At 45.0% G+C, this 22,139-nt stretch overlaps 1 protein-coding gene across 1 annotated transcript; it reads left to right on the top strand.

Annotated features, from left to right (window-relative positions):
- The first annotated feature begins 3,200 nt into the window (after nt 1-3,200).
- Nucleotides 3,201-21,395, top strand: LOC135790351 (calcium-activated chloride channel regulator 4-like). Its single transcript, XM_065300551.1, has 4 exons — nt 3,201-4,087; nt 17,197-17,470; nt 17,538-17,694; nt 17,788-21,395. The coding sequence occupies exons 1-4, from the start codon at nt 3,911-3,913 to the stop codon at nt 20,831-20,833; spliced, it is 3,654 nt and encodes a 1,217-aa protein (XP_065156623.1). The 5' UTR covers nt 3,201-3,910; the 3' UTR covers nt 20,834-21,395.
- The last annotated feature ends 744 nt before the right edge of the window (nt 21,396-22,139 follow it).

Raw genomic sequence — 22,139 nt, 5'->3', positions numbered from 1 at the left:
CCTCTTCAATATTTGTAATAACTTGTAGCGTAAAATAGCGTTCTCGAGTCGCGGTGAAGATTGTAAACTTAACGATGATGGTTGCGCATTTCAGCCAGCACACATAATCGCTTGATTTTAAGTGATTTTCCTATCGAACAGATTGAATACTCTCCTATATGTGGTGTACGCCGTTAGTGAAAGAGGTTTCGCTGTGTGTGCATGTGATGTGAAAGAAAGCCAAATGCATACACGTTCGGAGAAAGGCGCATCTCCCATGCTGATGCACATACGTGTGATGGATGCGTCAGGAGAGCATGGGGCGATGAAGCAAATGGATAGTTTAACGACGGTTAACGCAATTCAAATGCTAATAGGCAATACCAACGTGTGTAATTATTTCTTCAAGACGAACCCAACCAACGGTACAAAGTCGAAGTGGAAAAGTCATGGCACGTTGATTGCGTATTATCGCCCGAACGAAAATTAACTGCTGGATTTACCTGCGAAAATAGTGCTTCGCAGGTATTTAGGTATTTTGCGGAAGTCGGAAAAATCGAAGCAAATGAAATATTTCGCTGTCCTGCGGCGCATTTAGTTCGCAAAGTTTTATCGCGAATCTTTACGGGGCGCTCGAATCCGATCGCATTTCATATTCACAATATGCAGTTTTCAGTCTGTTCGAAAATCGAATTGTCTCGGCTGGATTCAAGTTTAGATTTGCGTCTAACCAGAAACGCCGGCAATGCGCCGTGAAACGTTGTAATAAGACTCAAAGTCAACGCAAATCGTCGCTATGATTGCATTGCATTTTTTCATCGCTGCGTATAGAAATAGTTATTGTTTTGATGATTAGAGTGTGTGGTGCAGCAGCGCTGATGTGTGAATTGTATGCACCTGATTCGACTTATTGAACACTGCGATAATTCGCGCAGGCGACTTCAACAAACTCAACTCATAATAAGGGTTTCATGCTGCGTATGTGCATGTTGTGCTTCCTCTTCTTCTTCTCTGCTTCGCGTGCGTCTAAGCGCGTCTCATGTCAACAAATCTTAATTAAACTGAAATTTTCCGCCCTCATTCGCCAACAAAACTCCGCAGAATGCACACGCAGATCAACGGCGTCCGCAGCCAAGACCGGCACATAAATAACCACCGTAATTGTTAATAATAAATTTTAGTAAACCCAAGTAAAAGTCGAGCGGCGCAAACTGGAGACAATTTGCCGTGCAATTAACGGCGGCCTTTCTTCAAGCAGCACAGAAGAGAAGAAAAAAAAAACATAGACACAGCACGGCTATTATTTGTGCTTCGCCATTGCGCGGAATATTTTGAACAATATAATTGTGCAGCCGGTCGTCCGCGCCGCTGCGTATTAGAAAACGTCCCGCGTTCGTGACGATTCATTCAATGACAATCAAACCGAAATAAAAACGGTTGCTTTTGATGCATGGACAAATGTACCCAACAACAACACAATGTGCGCTGTTTTCGAAACGCAAATGTCACTTCGATCGCTTGCTCCAAATAATCCGCGACTTTACAACTTTCCTCTTTAACGGAAACGACAACGGAGCGCAGCGCGCGAGCGGAAAGTGGTGTACAAATCGAATCAAGAAAAGTCTCTTCCTATTTAGTTTCACACCTTATTGTGTCAATCAAGACGCGTCAGCATCACGTTCGTCGTATTCAAATGATAATTTCTGCTCGCGCAGATGTAATTCAATTTGTACTCGTGTCCCATTGTCCTTCCGCGCCCAATTAATCAGTAATTAATCTGTAAATTGAAACGGTTGGCCCTCCAGGGGGGATTAGAATCCATTCTCGGCGCGCTGCATTTCAACACCTTGCATGAAATCGTGACAGCAATAAAACACACGATGAATATAAAAAGCAAGCGGACAAAAAGGCCTTTTTTGAAATCGTTTACACGCCAATAGAAGCAATTTTTTCCCTCGGCGCGCCTCCAAGAAGTTAAACGTTTGTATAAGTCACGCGTGCTTTTATGTGTCCTTCTCGAAACTCTACACTCGCTGGACGCGTTGTCACTTCATGGCGCGCCGGCGATGGATGAAAGGAAACCTCATAAACAGGCTCGCCAACGAAATTATAAAAAGACACGATGATGGAACGCGTAAATCGTCCGTGACGAATTGATTGTTAAAATCGAAATTCATTAGTGTTCGCGATGCGATATAACACAACCCGACTCGAATTCGCGTTCAGAAAGTTTTTCGTTGCGCTCGAAATTTCACATTTTCGGACATTTTTCGTCGAGTATAACCCACGAAAGTTGTAAAATCACCGCCGGCATTAAATCAACGCCGAATCAATGACTACATTCAAGCGCACTTTTTACAATGGGTAATTGTTGATGACGGTTGTAAAACATATGTGAGTCATTTTATCGCCCATTGTTCCTTATTGAGCGATCTTGTACACTCGGGCGCTTTCTAATTTTCCGACCGGCAGATAGAAGAAAAGCTCGATTCTTCCGCGAGAGAGGTGTTAATGGTGCAATCGTTAAACAAGCACCGAAGACCTCCACGCCTCGCATGACGTGTGCAATTGCATTATTTATTGTGTTTTAAAGATTGTCACAAACAGAAAATAAAATAATAAAAAAACTGCGCCGCAGCACGAGTATTATGCAAATCATAGTAATAAGTTGTTATTGCAACATGCCATGGCAAGTGCGATAATTTATAGCTTAGCTCCAGCCATCAAGGTTACCTGCCCATCCTTTTCTCGTACCTTGGCCGATGCGAACATAAATTAACTAATGCTCGCCGTGATTATTTCGTTGTCGGAGTTTTTCGAGCGTTGATTTTCAGTTTCAGCATCCGCGCGCGAGGTGTTCCCGAAGAAATGAGCAATGAGAAACAACGAGGAAAGAGCAATTCATTAAACAAAAAGCTCTAACGACCTTTCCCACACTCGGCGCGCGTTTGCTTAGCTCAAGCTTAAGCTTGCACGATGAAAAAAAAACACACGACGACGACAAGATATGAAACGTTCTCAAGTTCATGTTTTCTTTCAGGTGCATATTGCAGCGCCAACCGGTCCGTTTGATGCGTTCGAACAGCGCGACTCATTGTGCTAAGTACGTTCAGGCTGCAGCGCGCAGGTGTGCGAGCAGGAACGACGATCAAAGAAGCGCTGGGTTTTGGCTTGGTGGGGCCCCGCAGGCCGAAGGTGCGCTACCGCCGTTACGCTCGCCGGTGCCGTACTCGTCTCTGCATCGCCGCATCCGTCCGAGCATCGCAGGTAACGCCGCGCGACTCTACGTTCACCGCGGCGTGCGCGTTCCCTGCTTGTGAGTATCCAACATAGTACTGTAAACGCGCGCGCGGCTGTAGTGAGTAGTGGGAGTAGGCGCGCGAGCACGCAAGAAGAGAACCATCAGCAGCGCGTCGCACCGCAACTTCAGTCTTCTGTGGTGTTTCGTACTGTGCGCAGCACAACACAGCTACCTAGGAGCGTTACCGCCGAGAGTAAACTTCGCGTAACTGCGTACTGCGTGCGGACGACGTCAACAGCCGAACCGGCGAAGCGCAACGCAGCCGTCACCGACAGTAAAACGTGTGCGAGTTGTAGTCGTCTCTCTGCCGTACGAAAATTTCAACCTGCAAGTACGTTAAAGTACGATAAACTTTGTCATTGCGTCGTGCATAACCTGCGTATATCGTATAAGTGTGTTTCCATGGTTACCGCGCTTGCTACAAACTTAAAATTAAGTGACTAAGTGCTGGAATCGATAAAATAAGATACTGGATTATTGAAGGCATAATAGGGGAAACAAACCACCGACACAAGTGCGCGCGTATTGAACTAACAATTTGTGTGCGGCCGGCGATGTCCTCCGTCTAGGACGCGCGCGCCAGCTGAGCTTTGTTTATACGCGATACCTGCCCGCAGAACGTGCCAGAATATGGGCGCCACCACGAAAGGACTTTTCGTCCTGCTGCTGCTGCTCGCCGTCAATGCGCTGCACATCAGCCGCGTGTCTGGCCTGGAATTGAAGAACGGTGCCTACGAGGAATTGGTGGTCACGGTGTCTGACTCCGTGCCTGTGACCAACTGCAAGGCAATTTTGACTAATCTGGAGGTGAGTGACTTTTTTTTTTGCCTTTCCGCGCTACAACAAACATTAGCAGTGCGCGGGCCTTGACTACAATTACTCAGCGCGTGATTACAAAACGTTGTTTTTCCGAGCGAGAGCACGCCGCATTAATAATTCTAATGCTCTTGGCCAAAGTTATGGTTTTGCGCTCCAAAAAAAAAAAAAAAAAAACGCCAGCTATTAATCGACGCATTTCCTAACTTTTCTAATTTAAACTATTACACTGCGCGACGACTTGCCTTGGGTCTCCTGACACCTCGAAAGTATAAATCCAATTTGAGTTCTGTTCTATCCTTGCTTGCTTGCTTGCTTGCAAACGACTTTGATTATGAATCGGTTTGATTCAATTCCCGGCGAGCATCTGGGCCACGGGTGGGCAAGAGAAGAAAGAAGAGACTCGCACGATTCGTCACCCACTCTCTCCGTACACTGTGTGCATACTCCCAACTTTTTTTCGTCAGTTTTGATTTAATGACCAATTGTCATGCATGCTTTCGTAAATATTCGCGGAATTCAGTCATAATATGGGCCGTCGCCGTACCACAACACAATAAAAGTGTAGAAATTGTATTTGCATAATGCACGCCAGTTCCTTTCCCTTATCGAGTTCGATTGTGCGGCTGCGAAAATCAGTTTGGAGAATAAACAAAATATTAATGTATCTTGATTGCCGGCCGGTTACGAATCGGCACAATGGCGACGTTAATATCGCCAGCAGTTTGGTGCTCGCCGGCGATAACGCCGTGCTCGTGTCGTTCCACCACTAAATGTTGATAACGTTTAACGGCCGTTTTGCGAACAATTCGCTCAATTCGCAACAGAAAAACAAGAGCGCCCCCGCGCGCTGGTAATGAAAGGGTCGCCGCAGAACAACTTCGCTTCGAAGAGCTATTTTTATAATGAAAGTATTTTATGCGAGTTTTGTTTTGTGGCTCTTACAAAAGTTTTATTAAAATTTTAAAGCGACTTTCGCAACTATGTCGGGAACTCGGCGTGGCCAAGTTTTACGTCGAAGCTAACAGAACAAGAAGTTTGAGTGGAGTTGCCGGGCGAGTTTATTAAGTTTATTTTGCGAAAATATGCGGTCAAGACGCGGTCCGCGCCCGTTTATCAAAGAAAATCAAGATAATATAATAGTTCTAGCCTTTAAAATTAAAGTTGTAACTTCGCATTGTCGTCTCCTGCGCGCGCTGTGTTGACTTTGGGAATGTCGAAATTTTCTCGCCGAACAAACATTCGTACGGCGCAAATTTTCATAATTCTCTCTCAGCTACCAGGCTGAGCAGATTCTAATAAATAAACTTGATTATGCCGGACTAAATTCAGCTGGCTGGAAAAACAATTTCGGTTTGATTCGACGTTCATAAATTATTCTCCCGTATAATTTCGACCGAACGGATGTTAAATTCATTTCACAAATGACAAAATACCAATCGATTTAATTAATAGTTGGGAATCGTTGGCGTGACGCCAAAACGCGCTAACATTGCGCCGTTTTCACAAACAGTATCACATCTAAATTATTGTTGAAACACCGTTTAATCATGCGCGCGCTGGCCCCTCGAGAAAAAAGTCGACGCCTGTCGGAATCGAATCATCTTCGGCATACGTAATTATCGACGCAACAACGCATTAGTATTGTGCGTTGATCGATTAGGGACCGCACGCGTTCCTCGATTCCTATCGCTTGTTACAACTACACCTCTGTTCGGGCGAGATTTACGAGCTGAGAACACACATGCGTGTGCGCAAGGAGAGAGGAAAAAAAAAACAATCATGGATGACTCTCGGAGAGCCGAAAGCGAATGCCAATTGTACGCGCCCGACATGATGCACACACACAATCATTATGTTCGAACTTTAATGCAGTGATATTAACACCGCGCCGTGCAGGAGGATCCCCGCCGTGGTCAAGAGCGCGCGTTTTGTTCTCGTTCTCACAATCATTACGCGCGCCGACGCTGGTGCATTTCCTTCGTGCTGCCCGTGGTGCATTGCGTTGCGTGCTCTGTAATTTCGTAAATCGTAAACCTTAGCTACATCGAATTACGCTCGCACTAAGCTTAACATTTGTTTACAATTATCTTGTTGGCTCGCTGATGGGCGATAGAATCCCTTCGGTCAATACGGCACCGGGAAGATCGAAAAATCTCCTCGCTGCGGAATTTCCATGAATCGTATCCAACTGGGAATACAGAGATTAAACCGTATTAATATAATAATTTACAAAAACGTGCGCGTCGCTCGCTCGCTCGCTCGCTGGAATTGGCGCGGCAGATGTAAAATAAACAACTGTTTACACAGCGTGTGTTTGGAACACATCGCGTATTTATGGCGCACATTGCGAATCGTTTTATTGCAGCCAGTGGGAGGAGTGTGCTGGATATGCGTGCATAATTATTTTGCTGAATCTCAAAGGACTTAATGAGTGCCATACATTTAAAGGGTCGAAACCCTGCCAGCAGCAGCGTGGTGTGCACTCGCGAAGAAATGTGGCCGAAGACGAGCCAAGACGTGACTGCTCAAAGCCAAATACCCGAAGCGCCAACAACCTCGATACGCGCGCGGACGTGCGAACAGAGAGCGTTCTTTATTCGTGCATCGGATGAACGCACAGCACGAAGTTGGAAAACATTTTAAACACGCGTAATTTATTTGCGCCGTGTTTGCTAACTGAATATGAAATCGTGCGACACACAACGGCGAAGGAAGCCGACTATTTCGTGGCGGCGGCGGCGTCGATAGCAGACTTATGCAGAGCGCAATGTGACGTGTTAATTGCTCCATTTTCCAATGTTTTCAATAGCCGTGCAACGCAAGTCGAAAGCGAGCGCAAAAACCACAATGCACAGCAGTACACGCAGAGGAAGCTCGAGGAGAAAAAAAATGAAACGGCATCGGTATAATGACGGCCAATCGATGAAAACTTATCGAATCGGTGTGCCGGGCTTTAATTCGGTGTGAAATTGCCTCTCAATATACTAAACTACGCAACAAAATTGAAATTCATCTTCAAACTAGATTCGTGCCTCTTGGTATTTAACCGCACTGGCTTTTTTTCACTCTCGAATTTTTTCAATTTACGGCTCATAACGTGTTTTTTCCGTCTAATATGGTTAATGTGTGAAATGAAATTCGCGCGCCGTAAATAGCGAGGCACTTTTCAATAATCGTATTTTATTCGTTAATGGACCAATAAAATTGAAAACGATTGCGACTTGCGCAAACGGATATGTATGCACACGAGAGCAGCAAATCGCGCCGATTGAATTAAGCGTTTACGTAATCGCGCAAATATGTTGTGTGTGCAGCAGCAGGCATTAGAAGGAGACGATGCGCCGATGATGATTGTTGCTGTAAGGAATCGCAAGGACACACACAACCGCTCTTCCAATTCCGATGCAATGCGGCGCTGTTGCGTAAAATGCACTGTAATTGCGCGCCGATAATTACGAGCCGTGTATTGTGCAACGACAGAGAGCGTGATCGCAAAATACCTCGCGATGCTGTGCGCTGCGCGCCGATCGCGTTTTGTTGTGTACACATCGCGCACGGTTATTTCATTCGGCATGGAATTAAAAACCGCAATAAAAACGGACGGCGTATGACAATGAATCATGCTTTGCATGCATTCCGCGCAGGTAGATTGATATAGGATACACTCTTTCAAGGTTGAGTGTGTCATGCGGTATTATTATCGAGTAATCATGGACACTTTACTTAGAAAATTTACATGCGCATAATATTTACACTTGTTTTCTACAGTTCCTGGATCATCTTTATCTTCAATTTGGTTTGTAGTTCGAGATTTCGTTTTTTTTTTCTTCTCCGTCGTTGGCATTTCACTTTTATTCCACAATTTCGTATTGAACTCTCGACGGTAATTATAATAGGAACAATAAAGGTGATTCATGCTGCAACAGTGGCATTAGAGGCAGGCCGTGGAAACAATTATATTCGCGCGTACATTAATGCGCTCTCTATTTAGTTCTTTTTGCGTCGTTGCTCTACTCATCCAAGAAGAACTCCTCAGTCTCATCTTCGCCATTCCTAATGACCGGCACGAAAACTCTCTCATCATAATACAATTCCGAACGGATATCCTTTTCGGCCGTCAACTTCACTTTGAATTTTTACTTTTTGTTCTTAATTCCGCGATTCCGAAACTAACGATTGCTTCGGGTCGCAGGTTCGCAGGCGCGACATGCGAACGCGCAAACGATTAGGAAACACTTTTTAAGACGCCGATTGAATGCAGTCATCTTCTAGTAGGCCTTCTTCCTGCTGCTGGCATCAATTGGAGGCATTAGCTGACGACGGGTATTTTACTTATTATTGCGCACGTTTTTCCTAGATGTACTGAATACTGAAATACACGCCTTTGCAACGCGCGCGCCTCTTCTTGTCCGGTATTTAAAATTAAACATTACTCCAAAGCGCACGAAAGAAACACGCCATAAACGAGGCGCATTGTGCAGGAAAGGGCCCGCGAAGCCGTCACGCCTGGGGAGTCGTCCTGCGAGTGCGAGCGTGACGCCCGATTGCCAACATCCATCCCTACGCACATAAAGTATGGATAATAAATTTTCCCATAACTCTTCAAACACATAATAAGAATTTAAATTTAAATACAGTAGCTCGGTAGGCGCGCGGCGTCTCTCGTTCTCAGCTCGCCGGGGCAGGTAATAATAACGCGCGGATGAAAAGAATGCATATTTTGTTGATGAGTACGACGGTGGCTTCTTCTTCTTCATCTTCATGGGTAATTTTAATACTCGTGTGCTTGAGGAGAGTTACGATGCATCTTCACGTCTTCTGAGACGTTAGGTAAACAAATTTGCTCGGACTTCTTTGTCTCCAGCGCCCGGCTTTGGCCCATCGTCTTATTAATCTACATAATAGAGGTCTTACCGGGACTGCCCCCTCGCTTTACGTGGTTGGTAATTAATGGCCGCGAACGATTTTATTTATTGCCAATTAGTCGGGCATTTAATTATTATGTTTATTGTTCGAATCGAAAGAGATTACGGCGCGCCGCGGAATCCAAAACTTCTATTATGTATGCATAATCAATATGCAAATCAGCAATGATGGTCGATGGTAATTAATAAATGTTGGAGATCGAAATAAATTATTAACTTACCTACCGCGAACGAAACGCGTTGATTCCAATTGATAGAGAAAGATTTAATCGCACTTGTTGAATTCATCTCCGCATTCATTCGGTAATCGCTTATCAGGAGATTTTTCCTCGTCGTATGAGAGTTATGCGACTGGTAAATGATTACGAAATATTTGGTGAAGACGATATGTGAGTGGAACTAGAACGCGATGTTCCCATACGTATCGACAGAGTGGTGTTCAGTCGCGCAGCGTGTATAAGCATCGATGGGTTTCTTTCTATTTCGGCACGATTTAAATTAATTAATTATACCAATAAAACCAAACCGGTTGGGATCGACAAATGGTTTTTGGGTATCTTCTTCTACGTATCAGGTGTGTGGATACATGAGAAAAGTTGTGAAGGCTCCTCGGACAATTTGTCCCAGTTGAATATTTAAACGATTGATAGGTCTTGATTGCTACGAGCACATGTGACGGTTGTTGACGACCGAATAGAAATTTCGTCTGTGCAAGTCGTGGAGATTCGAAGCGTGCGCGAAGTAATATCGCCAGATAGAATTATTACCAATTATGTTTCGAATTTACAGTTACAAGTGCGCAAGATACGATTGTTATGGCCGGAGTCGTAACCTCCGTCATTCGAGTGTAATTAATCCTTAATAAAACTATGTTTTATCACAATAATTCGAAGAGAAAGCGCGCGCGCGCGCATTTTTCCGCCAGCGAGGAAAGTTGAAAAGCGCCGCGTGTTGTGTTTCTTCGTCAACAGAAAATCATAATTCTAATCCCTGTTGGGAGATATGCCGGCGTCAGCGCGAATTGCCATGTTGTTGTCTTTCGAAATCAGCACTTTTTGCTTGCGTCTTCATGAACCGTTGTTCAGCGGCGCGCGCGTTGTTAACGGGAACCGGCAAAGGTTTTGGTGCTTCGCGTGTATTTACTTAAGTTATTTATTCGAACCCACTTCATCGATAGGCAATCGGGTTTCCCGCTCCTCGTACGTGCGTGCCCGGTCGCAGCCGGCAACGGGAAGCCGAGGAAAATAAAGATCCGATGGACGCGTCGTCGCGCATACGCCATACGCAACGCTGCCTGCCGGCTAGAAAATAATAAAATTTGCAAGACGCGCGGGGCCAGATGTCTTATTGGGCGAATCATCTGACAAATGTCGTCGGCGAGTGTTTCACACACATGATCGATACAAAGCTGCTGCTGCTGTGAGAACCGCCGTGATCTCGTTCGCATTCTCGCGTTTTTCTTTCGATCGATTTCATTACGAAATTGATATATTAAGATCTCCTCATTACTCGTCATTTCGGATTGTAAATTGAAATGCTCTCGTTCCGCATTCATTTCGAGCGCCGCTTTTAAAAACGTTCCAAACACTCGTGTATGTTTTGTATCTTGTAAAGCGATTACGCGAATGACTCGCCCCACAAATGATTATTTCGAACGCCGCGTCCCGGTGCACTCGCGCGCATCGTGCGCCTTATCGGAAAGTTTTGAAACCTTATTTTTTCTGAAAAACGCAAATAAAAATCCTTAAGAAATCGCTACCCATTGCCGGCGCGCCGAGTATAAGCAATAAGCCTGGAATGGAAGCGCGATAAAACGGAATTCCGATGAAAAATGTAAAAGCGCCGTCTGAAAGCCGGAGCGCGCACGAAATAACGAAGTGACTAAAGAACCCGAAGCGCGAGAGTGCCCCAGCAGCGCGATAATAAAAACATTAAAATGCATTACGAACACACAAGGCGGACACAAACGGAGGAGTATAGATAAAAATGAGCAACAACAACAACGCAATAGATGTGTAGAGGTTGAAGAAAAAAAAAATATACTAATGGTTTCGACATGGCGCATCTTTCGCCTCGAATCGCCATAGAGATTCTCAATGACGGCGGGTAACCTTTTACCTTTGGGACGCTGAACGCACGCAGCCGATTCTATTTTGGTTAATACATTTATGGTCGCCTTTCTCTTTTCCTAAATGCTACGAGCGTCTCGCGATCTTCACCTACGAAGTGAGTGCTGCTGCTGCCCAACTATTGAAAATTGATTTCATCCAGGGCATCGTCGTCGTCGATTTAATTATAATTACTAAATTGCCCGCGGGGTAATTAAATTAAAACATAATTGCGCCGGCTTTCAATTAAATGCCGGACAACACATTTAATTCGAAAGCTGAAAAAAGCTCCTCTCCGTGCGCAATGAAGCAATTTACGTCCGAAGTAATTGCTTTAATTAATTGACTTGCTTGTTGTGTTGACAAACGACGCTTTGTTGTCACATTTCTAACCGCGCGCAATTTGTTATGTATGAAATAATGTGTGCGCCTCGCGCGCGTGCATGTCAATTGAATCGGCGTGCGGAATTGTTTGCCAAACAATGGGCCCTTATTTATGGCCGTTGGATGGTACTTACATATGCGCCTCTGCCCTCGTTGTGCATCTTCAGCGCAGGGGCCAGGTATTATAAATTTCAAATTTATCTCAATCTGAAACGATAAAATTTGGTGCATCGATGCGCGCTCGCGCGCGCGGGCGCTCGGAAGATGCGGCGCGTGCATTTTCGTATCGCCGTGGTGGTGCCTTTATTACCCAACATTGTGGTCGTATGCACTTTTGATGCATGTATTTAGATTTAAACCGTCACGACCGGCCAAAGTCGTGACCGGCCGACCGGGAAAAATTATATTTCGTTTTATCACGCGTTAGGGCTGCTGCCAGCGTACTTACAGTTCACACCGAATCCTATTATGAAATTGATGGTACAAAACTAACAACGCAACAAAGGAGGTGGAATAATATAATCGCTACGGTGTTAAAAACAACGCGTCAAAAGCACGCTTAACGCTTCTATTCCAGCACCAGCAACATAATTATAATGAATTTCGTTCCGAATTTTAATTCTGGATGTTGAATTTCATTAAGTCCTAGTCGGTAACAATCTTGTTATGCCACGGATTCTTTGTCTAGCTAATTCCATGTTTGTTAAATTAATTTATCCCGTGCCGAATTATTAATGAGTACTATTTTTCTAAATGTCTTAATATACTTGCGCGCTAACCTATGCTTTTTGTATAAATTGTCCATCATTAATTAGACATGTCGTGTGGTGGACGCAAATGAAACCCTGTGAAACCCTGCGTCATTCTATGTATTCTTAAATCGATTCGTGACAATACTTACCCTTTTTTTTCTGTCTGTATTGACAGTCTCTTTGTTCGCGTTCTTATTCTCTTGTTAGTTTTGATATGAACTTATATGGGCTTAGTGCACTTTACAAACTCATGTCAAACGACGTAAACAACTAACTAAAGGCAAATAATTCGTGCTTCGGATGTTTTAACGTTTAAAATTTACTGCATACTTGAAAACTCATTAGCTCATGATCACGAGCATTAATAAAATAAAATGCGAGCGGCCAGCGCGAAGAAAAAGCCGCCGCTGATGTCGTTATAATTCTATTTATTTGGATAATTTCGATGTTACGACCGCGTTCAGTTATGCGTATTTGTGCTCGAAGCATTTTCTTGTTGTTTTTTTTTTTATGCGGCTTTTTCCACTTTCATTCGGCATGTACCACATTAAACTCGGTGAGAATCTGTACAATTATTGTTTAATGGAAGATTGCGTGGCCGGTTTTGGAAATGCTTTTAGGCAAATAAAAACAACTCCGAATAGGCAATCGCGTTAATTCCACCGCGTTAAGATCAAGAAGAGAAGAGAGAAAAAAAAGGGAAAAGTTTGGTAAACACGTAAAGCGGACGCCTGAAGTATCCGCGGCATTCGTCGAGAGGAGAATTACGGAATTAAATTCTAACTTGGAAGTTTTGATCGCGCGCATTTTTGATGCGAGCCGCAGCAATGCGGAGGTATGCAGTATCGCGGCGCATCTTCCAAAATTCCCGTTAATATTATTCGGATATTGCACGTGAGTGCGAGTGCAGAGACTCACTCGCTTGTCTCTCTGCAACAACTCTTCGCTGTTTATTCATCGCTCGTGCATGTTCCAGCGATTAGCATCTTTTGTCGCGTTCTCAAACGCGTTCGTACCAACTCGCTCGGTTTAAATGCCCCGGCGTGACATCGACAAGAAGCGCAAAGTTCAGAGGTCGTCTGGAACCGCGAAAAATAACTATGAATACATAATAGATGCAAAAGTTGGTAAGTTTTGAACAAATCTTGCGAGCGCGCGCGCGTGAAAGATGACGACGGCGTCGTAATCCGAAGAATAGCCGAAGTAACGATTGTGATGCCTCGGTGTTTGTTTGTGTCTTGCATTAATACCTGTCCCGGTGTGTCGAGATGCGCAATATGTGTAAGTACGTGTATTAAAACAGCGTCTTTTCATATTTATAAGTAACGGTTCAGCGCGACGTGACCTCACCACAATGGCCACAAAAATCTTCGGGTCGAAGAGTCGCCGGCGCTCTCTCGACCAACAACCGCGCGCGCTGCTGCAACTCTTCCACAGTGTACGGTACCGGTGCGCCGAAAAATCTAGCAAATCAATTAGCTGTCTCGAAGCCGAAGCCGCTGCTGAAATCGCCGGCCGAGGTCGCGCGGCCCGCCGATTCCACTTCGACACACTTTTACCACAGCGCGCGCGCGTCTTCTAATCGGCCAATATTCGTTGCCATTTATCCATTAGCCAAAGATTGCGCGCGGCGTGCATATACGATGATTCCGAGAAGTTGCGCGGACAGGCCGAGAAGGTACATCGAAGCCATCGGCTGTTTTTTTTTTCTTCTTCAAGCGCGCAGCGTAGAGTGGAAGCATGGAAGAAGCGTGAGAAACTCATACACTACATTTCTCGAACAGTCCGGCGCGTCTCTGTGTTTGTGGAAGCGTATGTATAATCGTGACGCGCTAAAAACTATGGTACATACTCGTATGTCCGTCAAATACTACTCGCCGGCACAAAACATGCACCTAATATAGTACAAGCAATCTTCTTGACTTCTCTTCACGTTTTCGTACCGTTTGTTGCACGCTGCGCGCCGTATGCACTTGTGCAGAGAGGTACAAGAGGTACAACGACGATGTAATTACCACACAACTACAGCCGCTCTGCGCCGCACGAAGATATTTAAAAATTTCATAATGCGCCGCCGAGTAAAGTACCATCTTCATGCGCGCTCCCATGTTTTTGGAGGTTGCTGCTGCGAGGAGGAGAAGTCTTTTATTGTCGCGGCTGGAACGCAGAACGACACATGTCGCGCCGTCTGTTCCATCGAAGGAAACTGAAATCTTAAACCCTAAACGCTTTCTTATAGGATAAGGCTTCCGTACTTCCTTCTCCACGCAAAAAAAAACACCAACCTACGTCTCGATTTACATTTTGCTTGTGTCCGCCCGAGCGGATTTACGACGCATCCCCGTTTAATATTATTTGTGCACGAGCGCAAAGTCCGCATTAATAATGCATGAAAACTTCGTCGCGTAAAGTAATACTTTTAATACTTTTAACTTCACTTAATGACTCCAAAGCGCTGCCTAATTGTGCGATAAAATGATTAGTTTTTTTTTCGTTTGTGTTTTGATGTTGTTGTGTTGTTGTTTTTTTTATGCGTTTACGCTACATACCGTTTGATTAAAACGCGCCGCGAAACAAGAGTGCAACAGATGCGCTCTCGCTTCTTCGGTTTTTTTGCCGCTGCGCTTTGGGATTGTTTCATTTTTCATTTCAAAATTCGTGTCGAGCCATATGCCGATCGCAGATCGATGCCCGCGTCGGTGGACGCGTTGGCATTCCGAAGTGAAAGCGCTATTACACATTGTGCTGCGGTATTACAAAATATTTGTTATTTTGCTCATCCCGTAATGGCCCTAATCGGTCGTCGATATTTCCAAGCAGCGAGAGATTCGTTCTGCGCGCGCGGTTTGTGACCGAGTTTTGCTTCGCTTCGGTTTGGTATTCAAGGTGTGCATAAATATCAACAAACCGTTGCGCCTCGAAAATGAACTGCGCGCTCGCTTCGAATACACAGCCAGACAGACAAAACTTGAACCTCGCCGTGGCCGGCATTTACAAACTGCAACTCCCCCACGATTTTTCATCATGCTTTTTTCGGGTTTCGGTTGCGAGCATCTAATGATACGCTCATGTAAATTACATAAGAATACGCGCCGAAATGGGCCTGTTATTAAAAGCTAATTACAAGCTCACACCCTCTACTTTTATCTCGCTGCTTGATTACCGTGTACCGGCATCAGTGAGAAAAAAATGCTTAAAGAGCCGTGTTGTTCTCGTAAACGTTTCTCTCTTCACTCTTCACGGCGTGTTTCGGTCGTGGTGTTGTCGACATTCTCCTTCGTTTGGCGATTGTTTGCGTTAATAAATCGCCTCTCGCATCAAGTACATACAAGTTTTTCTAAAGTTTTGATTTCAATTCGAATCCACACCCATGTGTCCGCTATTGAAAATTTATGCGCTGCGTCAAAGAAACCTTCAACTTTCACATACGTGTGTACCATCGATGCGCGGTATTGAGTAAATAATTGTTAGGCACGTCATGATTTCGTGAGGTGATGCGTCGACTCTAGCCGCTCACACATATTCTTCGAACGAAAATGACTCGTTTTATGATTCAACTGCGCGTTGGTCAATCCTCAACCTGCCGCATTGTGTATGTAATAATTGATACTTGCTAATTCCATTCACGTATCGTCGCCGGTTTTATTGCCCAGCGCTAGAGAGGATAGCGCGGCGAATTATCGTCGGGCGGCGTCGTCCGTGTCATAAATAAAAAGGTAAAAAAAAAAGAGGCACGGATAGTTTATGCGTTCGTACGCATTCGGAAAAATATCCGCCGGTTTCTCACGTACGATTTTCAACGGTGCGCGAGGTGTGTCCGCTTATGGTCCGGAAACGTTTTGTTCGGTGGGCCACGGACCCCAGGCCTCTGCTCGGTCGGCCGGCTCTTTGTGCAGAGTTGGTCATTTAGAAAAATAAACCTGCTCGTCACCGGTTGCAACGCGCAAGGTGTAATTTTCTTAAAAGATTCAAATTACACCCGTCGCTTACTTCTAGCAGCATCTATTAATATCACTCCGAGGTGAAGTTATCATTGTCAGGATTGAGACGTCAATAATATGCCGAGTGTAGTAATTATGGCATTGTGTTTAAAAAAATTCCGAACTTTGTGTGCTATGAAAAGAAAACGTCGGTTGGGTAATGGTCGAGTGCTAATGGAACGCCGTTGAAACCGTATCTACATGCCTAATGTTTGTACGCGCTGATAAAATATCCGTTTATGGTGTCTCGCGTTGATTGAATTCCATTGCAATCGCCGTCTGGGCATGCAGCAGTTGCATGAAACAACATATTTGATATCATCGCTGTGGCGACACGATTTAACTTTTATCAGCGCGTGAAGATTCGAATTGCGCTCCGTTGGCACACGTGCCGCGGCGCAATTCCGATGCAATTTCACTAATATCAAAGAAGTACCATATTATGACGATCGCGCTGCAATTATTATTTCGACCCGTTCTATCAAACGCAGCAGTCGGTGGTCGGGTTGTGCGCGACGCGACAACGATAAACAACCGGAAATGAATGCCAGACGACGATGCAGTTGAGGGCGCGCGCAAGGGAACTCCTCTATCGCCGTTGCAATTTAAATACATTTCGTGCGCGTCGCGCATAGAATTTAATATAAACAGTAACGACCCCATTGGCATGTCAATTTTGGCGACATCAAAGGCCCACATCGCCCCGTATTATCCGTTCGACATTCGACGCATTGTCAACGCTGGTCTCGGCCCTTCAAGGGGCGCAAACTATTCGCTTTGATATTAAAATAGTCGCGTGGTGGTAAGAATATGCGCGCGCGCGCGCTGGTATGTCGTTCGTACTCATTCGCGATTTCATCAAATTCGTCGGTATCTGCATTGCTAATATGTTTTAATTAAAATTTCCCCCTCTTTATTAAACTCTCGTTGCTCTCTTGTGTGTTGCAGGCAACCCTTACAAGTGCATCCCAATACCTGTTTTCCGCCCTGGATGGCAGAGCGTTCTTACGCTCCGCAACTGTCGTCCTTCCGGCATCGTGGCCCGACTCCTGCGTATCGAAACCTGTTGTTTCCGGTTCCGGTGAGATCTCCGACATCAGCATCCAGCCGACTGGGCCCGCACGTGGCCGACTCTACACGCAACAGTCTTCCGGCTGTGGACAGAAAGGAGATCAGATTTATCTCGGCTATGAGAGCTTGGAGCGCAGAGATGACACCTTGGGTAAGTGTTGCCGCGCGCACATGATTGCGGGGGTGTGACGAAATTAATCGCCTTCGTTTGTATACAGCTCGCTCCCTGATCAAAGAGTTCGCGATGTACCGCTACGGCGTGTTTGAGGAGCAGGGATACTTTGACGATCCGATCTATCCGATGTGCTACCATGACGACGTTTCGCAATCGGTGAAAGTTACTGGATGCTCAGACCTTCCCATTTCCGACAATGGGTGAGTAGGCCGGCTGTGCTCCGGCCGCATGACGATTGCGCTGCTAATCGATTCATCCGTGATTCATGCTTGTGTTTTTTTGTTTGTCTGCAGAATTTGCTTCGGATCTACGTCTGATTTCAACGTGACTAAAATGGTCGACGATAAAGCGCGCAGCTCAATCATGTTCGGCGCTGAGGCGCCATCGGTATCTATGTTTTGCGACGAGGGCAATCACGACCGCTACGCACCCACGAAGCATAATTCAATTTGCGAACGGAAGAGTACTTTCGAAGTGATCATAAAGCATCCGGATTTTGCTACGAGCACCTTCGGTAGCAGCCACCAGAACAGTCAGATTCAAAACACGACGCCGAGGATTACGTTCAAGAAGCAAAATACCACACGATTCGTCATCGTTGTCGAGAATACAAAGGACATGCTGATCCGTGAGTCTTGGAAATTCCTGCGGATCTCCATTCGCAAACTGGTGTTGTATGATCTGCCCGAGGATGCAAATGTTGAGGTTGGCATGGTGGCCACCAACGAGACCGGCTCGGTAAAGCTGCTCAATATCGTATCAATGAAAGGACCTGGCATCGACAACCGCGATCAATTGTCTTCGGCCGTGCCGTATGCTCCCGGCGATTCCTCACAATCGCCGTGCTTGCATTGTGCCCTCAAGGAGGCGATCGAAATGCTCAACGAACGGACCAAAGCATCGGGCCCCGCTAATAACGTCGTCATTGTCATCGCTCCCGGCATGAACCGCAACGCCAACATCGAAACGCTAATGAAGGAAGCCCGGAAGTCCAAAGTCAAAATGGCCACCATCAACTACCCGGAGATTACGCGCGTACAGAGCTTGGACATTTTGGCCGAGGGTACCGGCGGCGAGGCCTATACGGTTGCGGAAAAGAAAGTAAATGTTGACACGAGCGTGCTGACCACCTACTTCCAACTGTCCAACGTCCTACACAACATCGTGCAGAAGTATTGCACCACCAGCAATCTGCCGATGGAGATCCATCGACGTGAAATCCGCAACGATGGCCGAAATTCAATTACCGGTAGCTTTATGCTGGATGCAAACATGGGTGAACCAGCGCGTTTCATGCTCTACACTCATGACGTTGACACTCCGCTGATCAAATCCCTCACGCTCACCAGTCCCAGCCAGGAGGTGTTCACGCGCCGCAGTGATATCCTGGTGTCAGTAAAGATCATCAGCTTAACGACGAACATCTCGGAGCCAGGCACCTGGACGTACACCATTGAGCCTTTTGTTGGCAATCCGCAGCCGCATTTTCTGCAGGTGATGGCCACTCCGAAAACTAAATCCGCTCAAGTTGTGCGAGGTCGGTTCTGGATCAAGCGCAGCTCGCCGAATGCGCCGCTGACGCTCTACACCGAAGTCAAACGCGGGGATTATCCCGTAATGGGAGCGAAAATCGAAGTTTTAGTGACAAAAACCGAGATCAACGGCACTGTAATCTACAAGGAAACGCTCGAACTTTTGGACACTGGCAGCGGCGATCCGGATATAACCAAAGGCGATGGCGTCTATTCAAGATATTATAGCGCAGCCGCCAGCGGTCCCGGAACGTACACATTCGAAGTTACAGCTTCCGACAACGGCAATACTGCTTATAGCTGGACGGACGCCGCGAGCAAAAACAGTGACACACAGTGCTGCGGTAGCCGCATCCGCACTTCAAACGTCGAACCGATAAATCCATTCCAGCGAGTCCTGCCCGCACGCACCGTTGAAATCACCAGTGATGATATCGATAATGAATTGCCCGTTGGACGCATTGGCGATTTAAAGGTCGATGTCAAACCTGAAGACATGAAAGCTCTGCTTACTTGGACATCTCCTGACATGGGCGGTCATAATGTAGCACGTTATGAAGTTAAATATGCGAGAAGCGTCCAGGAAATTGTTGACAAATATGATACGAATACAACTCCATGGGAAGGCCGTAATATTCCATTCATTCTTGCAACCGGGTCCGAAACCACGTTTACAATTGACATGTCACAGGATCGTGATCTTTTGGACAAACCCTTATTCTTTGCGATCAGGGCCTACGCCCAGATCTCTTCCGATTCGAAACCAGGTCCAGTTTCTAACTGGATTCGAGTTTTGGTTCCGTCCCCACCTCCGCCACCCACGGTGGCTCCTACTTACACAACGAATGATTCCTCCTGGCCGTTCCTTGTAAATCAAGCCGGCAGTGATAATTTGGGTCCCAGCGTTGCGAAAACAATGAATCTTGGTTTGGAAATTATTCTACCTGTGATTATTGGTATCTTATTCTTGATTGTCCTCTTGACACTGTATTGTTACTTCTGTGTGATTAAGAGGCGCACAAATGGCGGTCACAAGTCCAGTAAGGCAAACCAGATCAAAACTGACAAATTGAATTCGACAATTACGATTGTCCCTTCGTCCCCATTGAATATGCCGCAGAATACCCAACAGGATACTTACCAGGCCGACTATCCAGCTCACCATACTGTCGGTGTACCAGTCAGCAACTACGGATATGAAGATGAACCCAAGAAACGGTATTCACTGGTGCATCAACAGGAACAACAGTTGATCGAAGAACTAAAACAACAACAAATGCAACACGATCAAATGAATTCACCTAATAATAATTATGGCGCACTGAGTGTGATTTCCAATAATACACTGCAACGCAATGGTCAAACACTCAGTCCGTACAACTCCTGGAGCGCTAGCCAGTTGCTCCACGAACATGAGCGCCGCCACAGCCCCATGGATGGAAACATGATGCAGGATGAGCAATTGCAGCATCACGACGCCATGTCCCAACTGGACCACATGTCAATCTCGGGGCAGAACCCGGAACATATGCAAGTTATGGGCCAGGTACCCGAGCACTACGTGCAGGGACAATTCCCTCCACCAGTGCCGCCACTACCTGCATTCAACGCCAATGGCTACCCGGTGAATTACAACATCTACGGCGTGCATCAGCCCATCCAGAGCCCCAACCAGCAAGGGGCGCATCAGATTTATCAATCAATGCAACGGAATGAAACGTTAGTGCCTTTCAATCCAAGTTTACAGGGATCTATGAGTTCGGTAAATAGCGGCGAGAAGAAGCGTAGGAACGTTACGATGGTTTAACATTACGTTTATATCGATAAAATATGTACGAACAAGTACGAGACATTTTCGACATACGTGTAATCAATATCTATGATGATGATTATTATTTTTTGTTTTTCGACGTTACATACATTTATAACATTTATTTTCTTCAGTGGAAGTGACTCTTAATTTCTCGTTCTCACAGAGTGTTGCAATTTATTGGGTGTATCTGTAAATTTAGACGTAGGGAGGCCTAGTCATTAAAGAATAGACATTAATTGCGCCAGTACTATTAAATTACTTACGATATAAGAAGAAGCCAATCATTTTTGTACTTTTTTTATATGCATCGAGTTATAAATATTGTAAGACTGATCTCGCGTTAATTTAAAAAACAATTCAAATTCTTAGGTGTGAGTGATACCTACACAAATATATAGAATTATATACAATATCACTGCAGTATAGATGATAGGTTGTAACATATAAGTATTTTTCGTAATAATTTTCAAATGATATTACTTTGTTTATTCGAATTCATTTATAATTTGTATATATTGCCTATACTAAAAGATATTAAATAAGAGTTATAAATCAACCACAATTATTCCTAAAGTTTCCAAGTGTTGCAAGCATTTATTTCAGGTGTTGTTTTGATTAAAAGTTTCTTGTTGATTCATTCTGTTTTGTGTGGCGCCAGAGGTAAGTTCACCTTCTCCATTGATAACGTTTTACGCGTTACTTTCATTCTAGCGGGTGCGGAAACTCATTAGTTTTCAAGTGATATTTGTTACAGTTATAGCTTTAATAAGTACATACCGAAATGTTACCCAATGCCACCACGCCGCACAAAAAAACACTTCCATTGTAAACAAATAAAATTATTTCATTTTCGCATTGATAAACGCGCGTGTTGATAACAAACGGGTTCAAAGCTGAAAAATTCTGGCCACGGAATGTTAATTAATCTTAATTTTTATGAATGTAGCTTGTTGTGAAACGAAAATTTGTTTACCATGAAAGTGCTATAAATACATTCTACATTTTTAACACTGAACGGCGACAGTTTCATTCAGATTTGCTGAAATTTGTTGGTGTTGAAGATGTAGTTTTTATTAAGTTTGGTCAACAAGGATGTCAAGGAGAATGTTCGAAATATTGTTTGCCTTGGGTCGTGTGCAAGTTGCACCCAGAAACACGGTTAATAGATATAAAATTGCATTTCCGTCATTGTTCGCTTTCAATTCCAGTTTTTTCGACAACCGAATTTGTTTCACGCGTCAATGGTTGATAAGCGCGCAATAAAAAGCGTTCAAAACATATTGTCCCAAATCATAATTTC

Source organism: Atheta coriaria, unplaced genomic scaffold (assembly GCF_025399875.1).
Source record: "Atheta coriaria isolate IRGN ID8LTWV9N9 unplaced genomic scaffold, Caltech_Dcor_3.1 hic_scaffold_4_pilon, whole genome shotgun sequence".
In the NCBI taxonomy this organism is placed as follows: domain Eukaryota; kingdom Metazoa; phylum Arthropoda; class Insecta; order Coleoptera; family Staphylinidae; genus Dalotia; species Dalotia coriaria.
This window is presented reverse-complemented; position numbering and strand designations above follow the sequence as displayed.

Coding starts and splice junctions, on each gene's coding strand:
- LOC135790351 (XM_065300551.1), top strand. CDS start 3,911: ATGGGCGCCACCACGAAAGGACTTTTCGTCCTGCTGCTGCTGCTCGCC. Junction 4,088..17,196: donor CAATTTTGACTAATCTGGAG/GTGAGTGACTTT, acceptor TGTGTGTTGCAG/GCAACCCTTACAAGTGCATC. Junction 17,695..17,787: donor CTTCCCATTTCCGACAATGG/GTGAGTAGGCCG, acceptor GTTTGTCTGCAG/AATTTGCTTCGGATCTACGT.